Source organism: Aegilops tauschii, chromosome 2 (genome assembly GCF_002575655.3).
Source record: "Aegilops tauschii subsp. strangulata cultivar AL8/78 chromosome 2, Aet v6.0, whole genome shotgun sequence".
In the NCBI taxonomy this organism is placed as follows: Eukaryota; Viridiplantae; Streptophyta; class Magnoliopsida; order Poales; family Poaceae; genus Aegilops; species Aegilops tauschii.
In genome coordinates, this window is record NC_053036.3 from 64,306,109 (window position 1) to 64,323,068 (window position 16,960).

General features: G+C 42.7%; 2 protein-coding genes across 3 annotated transcripts; both read right to left on the reverse strand.

Moving 5' to 3' along the window:
- Positions 1-2,012: 2,012 nt before the first annotated feature.
- LOC109784594 (thiamine pyrophosphokinase 2) lies at positions 2,013-7,395 on the reverse strand. 2 transcript variants are annotated; one of them, XM_020343192.3, is made up of 7 exons: positions 7,194-7,395; positions 6,406-6,585; positions 6,233-6,317; positions 4,775-4,847; positions 3,789-3,890; positions 3,423-3,672; positions 2,013-2,374 (listed from the first exon to the last, which is right to left on the reverse strand). In XM_020343192.3, exons 1-7 carry the CDS (start codon positions 7,378-7,380, stop codon positions 2,253-2,255), a joined length of 999 nt encoding a protein of 332 aa, XP_020198781.2. In that variant the 5' UTR covers positions 7,381-7,395; the 3' UTR covers positions 2,013-2,252. The 2 variants fall into 2 exon arrangements, with proteins under 2 accessions (XP_020198781.2, XP_020198783.1); XM_020343194.4 differs by having other exon boundaries at positions 6,233-6,322; positions 7,194-7,323.
- A 6,993-nt stretch (positions 7,396-14,388) lies between these two features.
- On the reverse strand, positions 14,389-15,285 carry LOC109784586 (uncharacterized). The gene is made up of 3 exons (XM_020343187.4): positions 15,130-15,285; positions 14,929-15,017; positions 14,389-14,789 (listed from the first exon to the last, which is right to left on the reverse strand). The coding sequence occupies exons 1-3, from the start codon at positions 15,178-15,180 to the stop codon at positions 14,636-14,638; spliced, it is 294 nt and encodes a 97-aa protein (XP_020198776.1). The 5' UTR covers positions 15,181-15,285; the 3' UTR covers positions 14,389-14,635.
- Positions 15,286-16,960: the final 1,675 nt, after the last annotated feature.

The following is a 16,960-nucleotide window of genomic DNA, read 5'->3' on the forward strand; positions in this document are numbered from 1 at the left end:
GCGAGAGGGTCGACGGCCTCGCCCTCGCCCACCCCGCCGCATCCAAACTGGAAGAGCTCCACCTCGAGTGTCGGAGATACAGTTACGAACACCGCCCGCGGCTCGAGTCCCTGCCGTGCGCCGCCACGCTCCGGCTGCTCGAGCTCACCCACTGCAAGCTCGACCCGCCGTCGGCGTGGCCGGCGCGGTCCGCTGTCCTGGCTCTCCCGCGCCTCACCGATCTGCAACTGCGCGACTGCGTTCTCTCTGAGGGGTACCTTCAGGTCATGCTTCACGCCGCTCCGGCGCTCACGAGCCTCGTGCTGGTGAATGTCAAACGCAAGACGGTGAAGAAGGCGGATCCCAACGACAGTTTCGGGCGGCCCTTCCATCTCCGGTGCCCGACGCTAACCGCCCTGGAGCTCGACACCAGCGGCCTCTACTACAGCGACTCGGAGACCCAGGAGGAGCTCAAGGTTCTGGTCAACAGAGGCATCGAGCTCGACATGCCGAGCCTGCGCTCCTTCTGCTACCGGGGATTCTCTGTCAAGCTCTCGCTCACATCGCCCGCACCAGGGCTCGCGCGGGTCGAACTCGATGTCTCCCGCTATGGCCAAGGGCGCGAGCCCCCATCACGCATGCTCAGAAGCTTCTCCACCACGAGGGCCCTGAAGCTGTGCCTTGGCAGCATCAAGGACATCGTCGCCGGTGAGGAGGAAGAAGGCGGGCCCATCCTGCCCACGTTCCCAAACCTGGAGCTCCTCGAAGTAGACGGAAGCTACCAGTACAAGAAGAACGACACGGCGGCATTGGGAATGGCGAGGCTGCTCGGCTCATGCCCGGTGATGTCCGAGCTTTGGCTTAGGCTGAGCCATATTCGCTACAAGGCGTGCAAGAAGGATCCAGTTGGAGCGTCCTTCGCCGCAACCGTGGATCGATTCAGCAAACTCGCCGCCTCCATGGCTTCCGTCTCCGAAGAGACGGCGACGGCATCGGAGATACTTGCCACATCTCAGAGCTCCCCGCCTTGAGAGGCTGCGTGCTCAGCTGCTTGCGGAAGGCGACGCTCAAGTTCAACTCGCCAGAGGAGCTCAACTGCTTGGAGGTCCAGCTCGCCAAGTTCCTCGTGGAGAACGCCATGGCTCTCGAGGAGATGCACGTCGACGACGGGAGGCAGTTCTGGAGGACAGACCACCTCTGCAACAATGTTGCAAGATGGAGAGCGGATTCGTTCCGGAGGAAGAACCTCCCGGACACAGGAGTCTTTCGGGTCAAAAGTCACAGTTAGGTAGGCTACCGTGTGCCGAATTGTGCCTAAGAAAGTAAGCGGATTCACTAAGCTCGAGCTCATATGAGCTCAGATAAACAATGAAATTCGGAAAGTTTGAAAAATAATAATCAAAACATTTGATTTTTTTTTGCAAATATTGATCAGTTTTTTGATTGCTTGCAAAATTTCATTATGAAATCACATTCACAGAGGTTGTGGCAAAACAAATGATGTTTCAAAAAAAGTTAATTTCAAAGGCATTTTGGAGTGATTTTTTTTTTCATTTGCCACGGTTTTCACGAATGTCATTCCATTATGAATTGCTCTTATAACCAAATGATACTCGACTTGAGGTACTTCATCCTCTGTTTTTTTTTTTTGCGGGGAAATTGGGAGCTCTCTGTTCAACACTAACAGCTCCAGCATTATCAGCTGAGAGGCTGGTTACAAGAAGACTCGGTGTAGAGTCTCCTTCATCCTCTGTGTGCTCCACACTTTTCCACTACCCATTAGTACGCTAACAATCCATTCAAATTATCTTAGAACGTCAGCATTACGAAAAGTTGAAATCCCACGGAAGCAAATTTCAGCTCAAACCATGACCTTACCATTTAGCGCTACTGGTCATCTAGTCACCAGAAAACGAAAAAGAAATAAACAATTACAACTTTTTCTACAGATGCAGGGCCGATCGACCTAAGTGGCATTTTCCCAATTTCAGCAGTTTAAGTAGGTATACAAAGACATGGTCGATCGTCACTCATAAACGCACAGAAAACATACTATTGGGCATCCTTATGATAATCTGGAGAGGTCCCCATCTATCTGACAACAGAGGTTTCAACCACAAGCCACAAGATATCCTTTACTTATCAGATACAGAACAACTTATGAGCACAAACACAGCTGCACTGTACAAGAGCTGAGCTGATAGCATACAAGATCAACAAAGATTTTACAAAAAAGGAAACACAGCAGTCGATTCCAGTTAAGTGCATGCTCTTCAGGTCAGATTTCGAAGAGAAATTGTCCACAGAAGATCTGCATCTGACTGCACGGTTACTTTATCTGAATCCACGATGTTGGATGTGCTTATCATGCTCCCAAATCTCATCTCTGCATCACCTGGAAGCAGAAAAGATTTGCACAAAATTAGCCCATGCTAGGAGTAGCAATGCCATCGCAATTGAAATGGAATTAAAAACCACATTGCTTTCTTCTACTTGCATGCATGGCTTCGCACCGAAACTTCAACAATAAATCCTAGCGGTTCATGTACACTGAAATGTACTACTCCTAGCGGTCCGTGTTGTTGAAACAGGGAGTAGTCTTAAGCATCAACGAAGGGTCTCATTCAACAACATGGACCACATTCACCTACTGCACATCACTTGTGCAAATTAGTGCTAGAAAGGTTGAAAGGCAAGACTGGAAGAAAACCATAGTAGTAACACATACTCCCTCCATTCACAAATATAAGATGTTTTGGTTATTTCAATACGGACTACATACGGACTGAAATAAGTGAACAAACACACTAAAACGTGTCTATATACATCTGATTGACAAAAAAGGTTAGAACATCTTGTATTTGTGAATGGAGGTAGTAGTTTGAAACTCACATGCATATAGCATCAACCGTATACTAGAGACATACTAGGTGGAAGGTGTGGTCGACAGCGATAGAACCTCTGTTTGGGGAGACTTTATCTCACACTTAGCATTCCCTAGGATGATATTGTGCACAAAGTTGGTACACCAGTAGACTTGAATATTGGTAGCTCCCCATTAGTATACACAGCTACAGCATCTCGAACCTGGCAGACACTGGCTGCAAGGCTCGACCTGATTACACTTTTGTTGTTAATGGGCAGAGACACAGGTGCAGCCTGTGAATGGCATGGGCCATCCAGCCAGACAAATTACATTATATATGAGATACAACTGAGCCCGGTCCATGTTCAGCAGGCCCTAAGGATTGAAGCCAATGGACCAACTCATCCTATTTCTCAAACCAAGGAAACGCATGAAGAACCACTAGGTGCTAGGCCCAACCAATTCCTCAAGCCACACAAATGAGCCCAATTCAAAATTTTGCTGGACAATTTTTTAGTGCATATAGTCAAACTCTCAAATCGCAAGACAAATGGTCAAATGAGCAGAAGAAATTTACTCAGGTTCCACTTGAGGCCAGTGGTTGTAGTGCTTGTAGATGGTGCTCCAATAGGAAAAATTCCACAATGCGGTCCTTCTACAGAGGACTCAATATAGATCTCATGGTGATGCGTTTTGGGAAGAAGTTGGATCAAGCAATCATCTGACAGAAGGACAATTCGCATGTCCGAGAACACATAGAGAACATTGATATTTGCAGCCTCATGATCAAACCTTCCACCAAGTGCTCCAGTAACAAGAACACAAAGCTACATAGAACCCAAAAAAAAGTTTACTTTGTGTTTTGATATTGATAGAACATATTAGCCGGTAGAAGATAGCAATGACACCAAGTAGCAAGTTAGACAGTACAGCCGCTACTTACATTAGCTTTTTCATGATCAGGTGTGCGATGGCGGATACTGGAAATACACTTGTGCAAATCTGTTGTCTCTTGGTTATGTGATTTATCAGAAATTTTGGATCCCTGCGTAGAGAACAGTTTAAGAAAAGGATGAGTCAATGACATCCTGATCACATTTGTAGTACGACTAGTGCATCAGTGCAAATTTCATTATGTTACATTCAGATCAAGAAAAATGTGCACTCCACTTGATCTAAAAAATCAGATTTAAAATAGTGTTATCCTTTATAGCAAGTTTTACACAGAACTACCAATTAGTTACGATTTTATTCAAGATCGCAAAGACAGCACCATTGCTAACCATAATCGTCCAGTATACCAAGTAAAACTGCAGGAGAACTTCTTACTCTTGGATACAGGCATAAAACCGACCAAGCTTATACCAACAAAGTCAACTTTTTATAACTTGCAGTCCTGCATGCTAAAACAAACTAACTGCTGGATGTGAAATTGATCGATGTTATCTAAAGGAAAATAGAATACTATGGCAACAAAGTACTATTGTTAGGAGAAACCACCTTTTGCTGTTTCAGTCTTCCAACTACTGCTTTCAGTTTTAACTGGTAGTATTGCTTTCTTCGGGACATTAACTGACTAGTGACTGCATTGTTAACATTAGAAACCTGAACCTAAACTCATGAAATGGTGCGATTGGACTCTGTTGTAAAACTGTCTAGTGGAAAGATGCATGTAAATTCTTTCCCATCATTTTGGCGTTTTGCAGCAGGGCTTTTCATATTTGAACCCTCCCATGAACTTTTACTAACTTCTGCACAACCACCATACATCTCATACATAATTAATGCACGGGGTGAATGTCTAGTATGCATTATATTAGCAGTAAGTCAGCATCAGGATATTTTCAAACAACACTTCAGCAGTTAATCTGAACAATACCAAAATGTCCAGATAATGTGAACTAGGGAAGAGGAAGCAAGCATAAAAACCTGACTAGAGTAAAATCTTTTAACTTCTGGCCTTATAGAATCCATATCCCCTTCAACTATTTCTGGAATATACCTGGATAGCAGCAATTAATTAAGAGATGTATGCAAGAAAAAATTCTTCAGCAACCTTGTTGGTCTGATCATAAGGGCTGAACAGGGCATAAACACATATAAGCAATTCGGTGCAACAAAACTGATTCTGGTAAGAAATGCAAAATGCCTTTGAGAAGTAAAAAAAAACTACGATGTCTCCTAGACATCAAAATAGAACCATTCTCACAATCATAAATAAGTTTTAGTGGTCTTTGCCTCTTTGGAACTGACAGTCATGTAGGATATTGTATGTCTGGTCAGGCACAGCAAAACAAATAGAGATGTCAACATATGGATGGAACAAACTAGGTAACTACCGTGAGGATGGCCAGATGCCACAGAGAAGAGGATTGGGTAGTAGACCATAGGTTACATAAGCTGTCCCTTATGTAAGAGGACCAACTTCACGCGTTAGTCATAATCCAAAGAATACAGATTTGTTCTGCATCCCCAATGCTGCATAACAATTATGCAAGGAGGCTGGTTCGAGCCCAGGACCTCCAGGCCACAAGTGGAGGGACTCTGCCACTGCGCAGGTCCCGCCCTTCCACCTCCACTTAGGCCCTTAAACAGCAGCTGGCCTGTGCAGCTTTGCACTGTTGCTGTGTTTTTTATTCTTTCCTTTTGCCATGTTTTTTAACTCTTTGTTTTGCAGAAATGTAGGGAAAGGTTGCGTACTATAGACCCAAAGTGGTCGGACCCTTCCCTGGACCCTGCGCAAGCGGGAGCTACATGCACCGGGCTGCCCCTTTGCCCCCTGTTTTGCTTTATTTTGTTTTCTGCTTTGACGAGCTGTACATTTTGTGTCGCTTCTGCGCCTTCTTCTAATTCAAAACAATATTTTTTTGCTCAAGTTTGCAGTGTACTAAATCAAGAAGCCCATCCTATTTATTGTTGAGCAATAAACCACCAGTACTGTCAGTTAGCCAATGAAACAGCAGCATATTAGACTCTGCTATTCAAAATTTCAGATAATAAAAAGCACATAAAGAGGTATCCATTTGTTCCAAAGATGAAGTTGTATAGCATAAATGGAATCCACATATCAGATGTTATGGCGACTTTAGTAACACTCAAAGTACACTGTGCCTCATTCACAATCCAAACCCAAAGAACTACAACCGGCTGCTACAGAGCCATTTGGACAAACTCTACCTCCAGCTTGAAAGTACCATGTACCTCTCATTTCACGTGAGAAAAAATATATATAGAAATGCAGCTACTCTAGGTGTTGGCAATCATTCAACTCCTCAACATTTGTGATTCACATATATCACCAAATAACTCAAACCATGACTGGAATTGCATGAAAATGTTTCACATAGTTAAGCCTTTAATTGAAAAGGAGGAAAGAAAGTAGTTAACCTATTTCTGTCCAGGTCATTTGTCATTTGAGACATCTCGTCAAAAATACGATTGGCTCCACCATCAGCACATATTCTCATCTTTGCTGCTCTAAATTGAATTCGAAGAAAGAATTTTAAAGATATATTCCCTGAGCAATATATACAAAGAAGAAATAAGCTAGAGCTAGTTACCTTGAGCCCAGAGGCGAGGCATGAACCGTGGAAGCTGCTGGTTAAGAACAACCAGAGTATAGTTGTTTGCTGGAGTCTTGGCAGGCTGATGCAATTTCGGAAGAAGGAAACTAGAAGAATGCGCCATCACCTCCATACTGCGAATCGTGCGCCACAGCATCTTGTCCTCTTGAAGGTAGTCTGTGAAGATAGTCGAAAACGAAAAGCAGTTCAGCAACTAAAATCAGTGATGAGATCAAAGGGGCGTTCATATGCTCAGAACCATTAGTTGTTCTGTCAACCAAACCACAAGTTTGTCGAAGTGTTCTGCTGATAACATTTACGAATTAAGAGCTCATTTCTCATCTTTCTTTTATCAGAAAAATTAATAAAAAATTCTTACATTTATCCTCCTCCCACTCCCACCCCTTCCCCAAAAATACCTGGGGGCCTTTCAATAAAAAAATGTTCTGTTGCATTCCCATTCCTGCCTAAATCTTATCCGCTGGGATCGACCATCAGCTCGCAGCCCACCCAAAAATAAATTGGAAAATAATTTCCGCCTTGAAAACCGACCAACGGAATCCTCCGAAATTCAGTCTCGGGCAGACAAATTCCGGCGGATTTCAGAGAAAAAATCCTGGAAACTCAACGGATCTGCACAAGCGGGATTTCGGATGACCCCCTCGTTCGTTCTTGACCCAGAAATCGACCGAACTCCTGGGCCAAATTGATCTGCCCAACATCTATCAACATTCCCGTCGGACTACAAATGGCGAGGCGAACGCGGAACCGGGTGAAGAACTCACCTCGGATTACGCGCGCGTCGAGTCGAGGAGGGAGGATGCCAATTCGCCCGCCTCGCCGCCGTCGGAGGGGCTGTTCGTGCGCAAGGGAAAGAACAGAGGTCTTAAAATAGGAAATGCCGCTTATTTTTGTATTGCAAGGAATATGCCAAAGCCATTTTCCAGCTAAAAAAGGAATACGCCAACGCATGTGCTGTCGCTGTCACCAGCCGCAACTGGTTATTATAGTCGCTGGATGTGCGGTGGTGGTTCACCTGGGCTCTGCTCATGGACCCGCACTATGTATGAGAAAATTACACGATAGTATCATATTTGGGATGGTGTTGACCGATTGGTATCAGTTTTTGAAATTTTTACGTGTCATTATTAAGTTTCGGGCAAGCCCTCGCAAATCGGGCTAAATCGCGTATACACATATTGACGATGTATCTGACCAGCCGGGCCCGCCTGTCAGGTGCCTACATGGCATGTTTTTTGGCAGAAAACCTCCTTACTTTATACTCAATCACATGAACGTCTTTTTCTGCGGGAAAAAGGTCCTTTAAGGGACTTTTTTTCATTCATAAGATTTCCACATACTCGGTTGAAATTTCCGTCGAATTGGACAACAAATAAAAGAAACGAAAAATCAAGCCCTGCCAGGAGTCGAACTCGCGACCGGTCGCACAGAGGCTGCGCCTGCACGCCACAGAGCCGCTCGAGTAGGGACCTCCTAATCGGCGCTGTAAGCGCCGGCTAGCGCGCGTGGCGCTCGCACGTTGTGCCCAGCGGGCCGGCCCAATCAACCCGTGGAAAAAAAACGACGCGAAGGAAAATGTTGTCGTCAATTAGAAAAAAGAGGGAATCGATCTCTTCCCACCTAAGTCGACAGCTTCGAGCCTTCCCTCTAGAGCAGGCTCAGTTCGTTGCCTATGACCAGGAAATAATCCTATTTGACCCCTCTTTTAGTTCAAACATTAACATATAGTCAGCTTTGTTCACGTTCATTAATATAAAATAATAAAAAATCGCAAAAAAAGAAAAAAAATACAAATTCAAAAATTGTTCACGTATATTAAACAAAAGTTCACGAATTTTTTAAAAAAAGTTTATCAAATTTTGAAAAAAGTTCATCGAATTGAGAAAAGTTCACCGAATGTTAAAAAAAGTTCACAAATCTGAATAAAAGTACATCGAGTTGAAAAAAAAGTTCATCAAATTTCAAAAAAAAAATCATTGATTTAAAGAAAAGTTCACATATTCATCGATTCCAAAAAAATCAACTACTTTGAAAATTAGTTCAGTAATTTTTTTTAAAGAAAGTTCATTGATTTTGAAAACAAAAATACATCAAATTTGAAAAAAGTTCCCACATATAGGAAAAGTAAAAAAGAATGAAAATATGACAGAAGAAACAAGGAAGAAGGAAACCAAAAAAAAAAGAAAACGAAAGTGGAAGAAAGGAAAACGAAAAAATAAATAAAAAAGGGAAGAAAGGAATAAAAAAACGAAAAGGTTCATGCTGATCAGGTCCCGCTCTGTGGCGGGGTGATTTTACGATGGAACCTTGACGAGTGACGCCGCTGGTTCGAATCCCTGGGAGCGTTGTCAATTTATGCGGTATAAAATACAGAGTATTGGGCCGGCCCATCACGGGCGCCAGTTTGCGAAATGCATACAAACGGGCGCCTGCATCGCTAAATAGGAAACGCCGCTCGAGTTTGCTAGACGTTTTTTTTTCTTTACACTTAAGCACGCTGGGCAGGCGGTTGGGCCAGCGTGGCCTGCAATTTGTTTTTCCGTTCGGCTTTTTATCAGCGCACACGCTGGGGCTCATTCGTTGCCCAGGTTTTTTTAGGGGTGCACAGGTTTCTTTTCTTTTCATTTCATTTCTCTTAGTATGCTTTAGTTCTCTTTCTGGTTTCCTTTTTTTTCTTCCTTTCTTTATTTTTTCTTTTTTCTTCTTCTTTTTTCATTCACTAGGTTAGTTATTCTCCTGGATTTTTAGCATACTTACTGAAATTTTTTTAAGTTAGGCTTCAGTATATGTTGAACATGTTTTCAAATACACATGGACATTTATTTAATGTTCTCTGAGCACTTTTTAGCGTAAAGTGAACACTTTTTAATGGAGATGAACTTTTCTTTACAAATTGTGAATATTTTTTTATTATAATTAACTTTTGTTAATCTATGTTGAACATTTTTGTAATATATGTTGAATTTGTTTTTTAAGATATGATGAACATTTTACATAATGCTGGTGAACTTTTTGTAATTTATGGTGAAGATTTTCTTAATACATGATGAATTTTTTCGACAATGTTTATTTCAAAATATGTTCAGCATGTATTAAAAATTATTTTGTAAAATCATTCTTGCATGTCAAGAAACACGTCCATTTGTCTAATAAAATTTGAACAATTTTAATGCATTTCTAAAATTTATTATGATCACATAATTCTTTTGAGTGCATGTTGTCAACTTTTTCGGTTCTTTTATTTAATTCTCCAATTTGACAGAAACTTTCAAACCAGTCCGATTCAGTTGTGTATATGAATATCTAAGCTCAGTTTTTTTTTTCTTTTTTCTTCATATTTTCTCATTCACTGGGTTGGTTTTACTCCTAGATTTTTAACAAACTTACTGAATATAACGGACTTTTGGTAATATACGTTGAACATATTTTAAATACAATCAATATACGAGTAACTAAAAAAAACTATGTGTCAAGCATATTTTCTTAATAGTTTTGTATTTGAATAATATAACGAGGATACACGATAATTGTGCATGCTAGTACTCCTGAGTGAAGACACATAAAATGTTGACCGTCAATATTATGGACTTTTGGTAATATACATTAAAATAGTAAGTTAGCGCGCGTAGTGTCGCTGGGCTCAACCGCCGGCCCAGCGTGTCGGAGGAAAGTATAAAAGAAGTCTTGCCTGTAAGCTAACCCAGCGTAGCTTCGCCGGGGTGGCCAACGCGGGACTCGAGCGTGTGACAGATCGCGGGTTCGAATCCTGCCGTGGCTGAAAATTTTATTTATTTGTCGAATTCAACGAAAACTTGCAATGGAGTCCGATTCAGTGGTTGAAATGGCTAACAGAAAAAAAGTCTGTCACATGAGCCTTTTTCCGCAAATAAAAGGGCATTTACGTGATTACGTATAAAGCAAGGGGGTTTTCTGCAAAAAAAACATGCCGGTTGGCACCTGCCTGATGGGCCCCGCCTGTCAGATACAACGTCAATACACGTTTATACGTGGTTTAGACCTTTTTGTAACGGCTCGCCCCAGACTTCGTACTGACACGTAAAAATTACCAATCTTGGTATCAATTCGTCACCACCGCCCCAAATGTGATACTACCGTGTAATTTTCTCGATATGTATACATGTAGACTATATTAAAATATTCAAAACTTCTTATTATAACAGTGAACGGAGGGACTATTATTATGTTCCAGTGAGATAAATTGCAGAAAGCTGAGATAAATTGCAGAAAGCCACCGCCTTTAGGATTAAAAACATGGTTTGATTTTCTTTTGAAAAATCACCAATCGGATTCCTGTTAACTCAAATTAAACAACGACACTTGGACTTCGTCGATGGTGGATTCACTGTCAATCTTATAATCAAATTGAATCGAAAACTAATAAAGGGAGGTGTGTTTTTTCCGATATTTTGGCCATTCACTTATATTATATATTTTTTAAGATTTTATAATTTAGGTGGTACAAATTTTTTGTGCTTCCATCCATCGCAACAACACATTGGTAGAAAAACGTAGCTGCTAGCCCGCGCTCCAAGCTTGGCCCAAAAAGGTCTGGCCGCCAAGTCATAAGAACGGGCTTGCGCTTGGGCTCACTCCGTCTGTCGTGGCCTTTTTTGGGCCAAAAAATCCCATGGTCTTTTCTGGACAAAAAAATATGGTTGTGTAGGATAATCCCACCTCGCCTCTTTACACAAATTATCGCCAATTTAAATGTGTCCCTGGGCTGCCTGCAGAAACAAAGAGCCTTCTCAAGAATCAATAAACAAATATGTGGATATTTAAATTGAATGAAGAAAATATTTAATAAAATAATATTGTGGACTAGGAAGGAAAGAAATTAAGAAAAATAAATTACGTATCCTGAGCACAGGAAAGAAAGCAATAAATCTCATTGTTTGAGCACATGGAAGTACAGAAATTAAAACTAAAAAATATTAATGTAAGGAAGGAAAGGATTTCTAATGCTACATGGGCGGATGGGAGAGAGAGGGCCCCCATTAAATAAAATGGGCTGTTTAAAAAAAGGGCTGGGAAAGGAATTGAAATTAAGAAGGAATAATAAATGGGTGCGATAATTAACCTAAATGTTCAGGTATCTAAATTGTGATTTGAGGTGCTTGGACATATAAGCGTTGAATTGGTTGGCAACATAACATGCACGGTGGATGAGCTTGGCAATTGACCAAACTCACCGCCTTGAAATTGATCTTCGTTTCTTTTGAATCTCCTGCTATAAATTTTGCTTAGCCATGTTTATATTATAATAATTGTGCATGCTAAAATGTGATGACCAAACTCACTGCTTTGAGACTTGTCATGTTTGTCATAAATAGGTGGACAAGTGAGCACTATCAACGATGGTACAAAGAGGAAAAGTGGCAAGCTCGCTAGCGGTGTGCGAGAGTTTGTTTCTCCCACTGCAACGCACAGACATGTTTCCTATAAATCTAAAAGGGGCTGTAAAGAAAAAAAGGTATAATTTAGAAATATCGTCGAAGACAATGAAGACACAGTAGTTTACACGGGTTTAGGCATTTGGATGGTAATCGTCCTACGTGAAGTATATTGATAAATAAGAGAGTATACATTAGGGATTGGATCTACCAAACTAGGTCTTGCGATAATAGCTTCACGAAGGGCTTGAATGTTTGGTGAGGATATGCGGGGCCTATATATAGGTTGACCTTCTTTGGTGAGAACTTCTCTGTCTTCGGTACTATACTATATGATCCAATCTCTTACGTGTATGGTGAATATATCGCTCACAACAATATGTTTCCATATTTGGCATGCCCATTCTTGTCTCGTCCAAGTGCCTACCTTCGAACGACTTGGAGTGGAATAGAAACAACACATTGTGACTTGTAAACAAAAGCTCATCAAAATGACACACCATTTAGGGCTAAGTCATTAGCTAAACAATATAACACTGCATCTTAGCAAAAGCTCATCAAAATGGTGTAAAATTGCCTTTGACACCCATTTCTCCTTGTTTCCATATGTAGAGAGAGTGCTTATGAATAGTGATTTAAAGTTTCAAAAATAATTTGAGCAGGGTATCTCCAAAGACAACCCTTCCTTCTTCCATTTTGATGGCCCAAGATTCATGCATTCGAATAAAGGTGTGTCTTCATTATCTCTTTTTAGTCGTTTGTTGCTTTAATCCTTCGTTGTCCCGGGCAAGCATTTTTGAGCTTGCATTAGTGAGGGGATGTAATTTGGGTACTTATGTTTGAAACAGTTGCATAGTAATGTGATGGTGCAAATCGGTTCATCGTTGTAAACACAACGTATATTTCTTTTGCATCGCTATTAGAAATGTTGCATACTAACCCGCAAAAAAAAGAAATGTTGCATACTATACTCTCCTTTATGTCGTTACTATATGCTAAACTCTTTGTGCTATCACCATCATTGTATTGTTTTGGTATTTGAATTGTATAAATTGTGGCAGTCCCATCTATCACTATATGCATAATTGCTTCCATTTCACACATGTCAAATGTTTTGTGGCCCAAGTTTTAATCTTACTATGCATATGTATTACTCACCCTCTGTACGCTCCTTTGTTGCACATATTGTAGTGATTCAACATCAATTATGCCCGACGTATACCCTATAAGCTACCATATTCTAGATTTTGGTAAGATTTAATTTGATTAGAGTATGGGTAGGGGAAGGCAAAGAAAGTTTTGATCTAGTTGAATTTGGTAGGATTTGATATGCATATGGGTAGGTTTGGTAAGATTTGATTTGATTGAGTTAATGCATGACGTGATTTGGGGAAAGAACAATTTGGTTTAGATTATTATTACAAATCACTCAAATTATGTTGGTTTTATTTTGTGTGACATCGATTGAGATTTACCGAATAAATCAAACAGGAAATCAAAAAGGGGGCGTGGGAAGGAAAGAACCGGAGGAGGTGGGTGAACCTATCAATTCCCCTTTAATAGTAGAGATAACCTTCCAACCCATCACAATTAGTTTACAGTCTTTTTTTGGCATATAAACCAACCTCCCCCTCCCAGTCCTTAGTTCTCAATGCAAAAATATGAGAGAAGTTTTCTTCACTAACCGCCACCTCCCAAAACGCAGACTCTGATGAGACATGTTGGCCCCGTTAGCGTCCCTACTTGTTTCTGGCATCCTTGCCTCCTCTCACCATCAACGTCTCACACCGGTGAGCATAAGCTCATGGTCACTGGCCATCGCCGCCTCCCGCTCCCTCCGCAAGTCATGATGCACTCCCTCACCCATGCTCCTCCTTCGGCCATGACGACGAGTTCCAACATGCCACCACACTTTTCGGCAAGCGAAACATTCAAGGTGTTCAACGAAATGGCCAATGGCATTTTTTTCTTAAATAAGCACGCAAGGTGTTATATGAATTGGCCAATAGCCAATTGTCTTTTCATTTTAAAATAGTTAGAAAATAATCAGAATTGGGAAGGAATGGGTTAGACCTTGTACAATGCAACATGCTTAAGCATCAATACTTGCATCTCTAGAGGGGTGCCTAATTAAGCGTCTATCCTTTACGAATATGCACTAGAAATTTTAAGAATAAAATAGTTTATTTCTCTAAGCGCACCTTGCATTGTAGGCCTTATTAATTGCCACCCTCCTGATATCCAGATTTTTCTGAATTTGATTTTTTTTAGAAGATTTTTCTGAATGAGATGAATCAAAGTTGCTGGAAGAACATTTGTATTGGGCTTCTTGGGTTCTAGGTTTAGCTGAGAAGAGGCCCAAAAGTTTTTGCAGCTGGGTTCTGGCTAACGTGCTTGTGGTCCGTTTCTGAAAAGAAAAAAAAATTAGTGGCGGTGCCCTAAGTGCTGCCGTGAAGCAATTGGAGGGCATTAAATAGCAACAACACACGGCCGCTAATTAACTTGCGGATGCCTAAAAGAAAACCAAAAACAAGTAATAATCGTAACATGATCAAATATTTCCTCTTGGTAGGAGGCACTCAATTCTAAAACGACATGCAAATTAACCCGATCAAGTTCGAGATACGATCAAAAGCGTACAGCCAGGCAATCAAATCAATCCATGGCCATGCATGTAAATGATTCGAATTATGACAAACAACATCATGGGCAGTTTCTAAAATCCGGACGCAATCTTTGGAACGAAAGAAGAGTGCATCAGAGCGGTATTCGCGGCCTGCCTGAACTGAACTGAACTAATACTTGGGAGGGTCGGAGAAGAAGTTGTTGATCGCCGGCATGATCTCGGGGCGCTGGCGGTCGATGAACTTCCTGAAGCCGTGCTGCGAGTAGCGCTTCCCCTCGTCGAAGTTCTCCTGGATCCCCGCCGCCCGGTTCTCCTTGGTCACCCTGCACAGATCGACACGACAGCGAACGGCGGCGCGGTTTCAGATTTGGAAAACGGTTTCGTCGGCCGTCGGCGGTTGAAGCCAGTCAGATCGGGGTCTCCGCCGACGAGACGGGGCGCGGGTTGGGGTTTGGTCGGTACCTGACTTCCGGGTTGGTGGTGATGTTGCGGATGAGCTGCATGGCGCAGATGGAGACAGCCACGCCGGTCGCCGCGAAGATCGGGTACACCTGCACCGTACCAGCGCGTGATTCATGGCGAGAAAGCCAGATCAAATCGGTCCACCGAAAACCCAGCGACGTCACGGAACACGAAAAGAAAAACTCCGATCTACGATCGTACCTCAGGGCGGAGCCAGCGCTTCCAGGCGGCGGAGGAACCAGCGGCCGCCATTGGTGTTTCTTCCTTTCTTTCTTCTCGCCCAAGGATTGATCTGCGGGAGTAGTTTCGTTGCTGGTTGCCAACTAGCACGGCAGGGGGTTGGCTCTGTGTCAACCCGGGTCGCTATATAGCGGGCGAGGCGCGTTTGGTTGACGCGGTGGGACGTGGAGTTTGCGAAGACCGGAGGAGTGAAGATTCGCCAGCGTGCGGTGACCAAATGCGCTGCTTGGTAACGCGTACGACACGTGAACCGGTCACGCCCGCGCCGTAATGGTACCGTGTGAGCAAAAACAGGAAACGTGACGCAACGAACATGTTAGTTTGGGTTTTTTTATTTTTCAGGAAAAACTTTCAATCTATTCATCTTCAATCATGGTAGTACAACGAATACTAGAAACAAGATCCGTAGACCATCTAGCGACGACTATAAGCACTGAAGCGAGCCGAAGGCGCGCCGGAGCCGGGCAAACGTTGTTGTAGTAGACAGTCGGGAAGTCGTCGTGCTAAGGCCCCATAGAACTAACGCACAAGAACAGCAACCGCCGCAGATGAAGAGTGTAGATCAAAAGGATCAAACCTGAAGACACACGAACGAAGACGAACAGATCCGAACAAATCCACCAAAGATAGATCCACCGGAGACACACCTCCACACGCCCACCGATGATGCTAGACGCATCACCGGAACGGGGGCTAGGCGGGAAGACCTTTATTCCATCTTCAAGGAGCCGCCGTCGTCTAGCCTTCCTGAGTAGGACACAAACCCTAACAAAGCTCGAAAAAAGATCTAAAACGGAGCCCTCCCACAGGCAAGGGCCGAGATCCACTCCATCTCCATGGCCCTAAGGCCACCGGAGACGGGACGGACCGGCGCCAGCGCCGGCAGGAGGCAGAGAACCCTAACTTTTTTGAAGGCGGCGGCTGGCTAGGACATGTTAGTTTGGGTTGAGTGCAAATTCTACAGAACCACGAAAAATGTGAAGTAATTAACCACTCTGCAACAAATCTTCATCATTATCTTTATTTTTAGGACCGCAGTATCTCGACAACATTCGTTGGGAGGGGTTGGCATTTGCGAACGTTTTAGATGACAAGTTTAGTTGTATGAGTTATCGGTTTCTCACAAAACGTGTGACAGTTTCTAGGGAGAAGCAAAATTTTGCGGCAAAAAATGGCAGGATTTGTCATCTCTTACCAGGTAAAGGCTCCGGCTTCCATTTTCTTTGAAAACCACCTTAACTGTCTTTGTCTCAGCTTTAATTCATTTATCAAATGAAAAATTATTTTCTTTGGTAATCCAATAAATGCTTACCATGTTTACCAATTAAAATTCTAGCATTTATTTCGGCAGATAAATCACATGCAGGATTTTATTAGGTAAACAATTATTTACACAATCACGTTAATATAGACATGTAAATCGTGCCCACATGTTAGTGCCAAGATGGCAAACATCACCACAAAGGTTGTAAGGCATGGATCGAGCGCCGACTCTAAGGTGGGAGGGCGCGACCTCTAGTCTCTCCCCGTCAACACCTTGCAAAGGTCTCATATACAAGTACACGGGCAACAACGTCGTCATCTTGTGTCCTAATATGTCCACTCGGGCGCAAAGGTGAAGGTGTGGTCCTCTTCTGCTAGGCGATTGTTGCCAAGACGAGACGGGGGATCTTGGATCTTTAGATACGAAGACAACAACGAGTATGTGTTTTCCGACTGTTTCTGACACCACAAACGAGAACAACGGAGCATGAGGACAATGCGGCTTATCGGAGCGCCCCAATTTGGGATT

What these genes read in the sequence shown, in the direction of transcription:
- LOC109784594 (XM_020343192.3), bottom strand. Translation starts at nt 7,380, where the DNA reads ATGCGTTGGCGTATTCCTTTTTTAGCTGGAAAATGGCTTTGGCATATT. An exon ending in AATGACCTGGACAGAAATAG is followed by an intron (nt 4,848 to 6,232) that starts GTTAACTACTTT and finishes GCTGCTATCCAG; the next exon opens with GTATATTCCAGAAATAGTTG. An exon ending in AAAGATTTTACTCTAGTCAG is followed by an intron (nt 3,891 to 4,774) that starts GTTTTTATGCTT and finishes TTCTCTACGCAG; the next exon opens with GGATCCAAAATTTCTGATAA.
- LOC109784586 (XM_020343187.4), bottom strand. Translation starts at nt 15,180, where the DNA reads ATGGCGGCCGCTGGTTCCTCCGCCGCCTGGAAGCGCTGGCTCCGCCCT. An exon ending in AGCGCTGGCTCCGCCCTGAG is followed by an intron (nt 15,018 to 15,129) that starts GTACGATCGTAG and finishes GGTACGGTGCAG; the next exon opens with GTGTACCCGATCTTCGCGGC. An exon ending in ACCACCAACCCGGAAGTCAG is followed by an intron (nt 14,790 to 14,928) that starts GTACCGACCAAA and finishes CGATCTGTGCAG; the next exon opens with GGTGACCAAGGAGAACCGGG.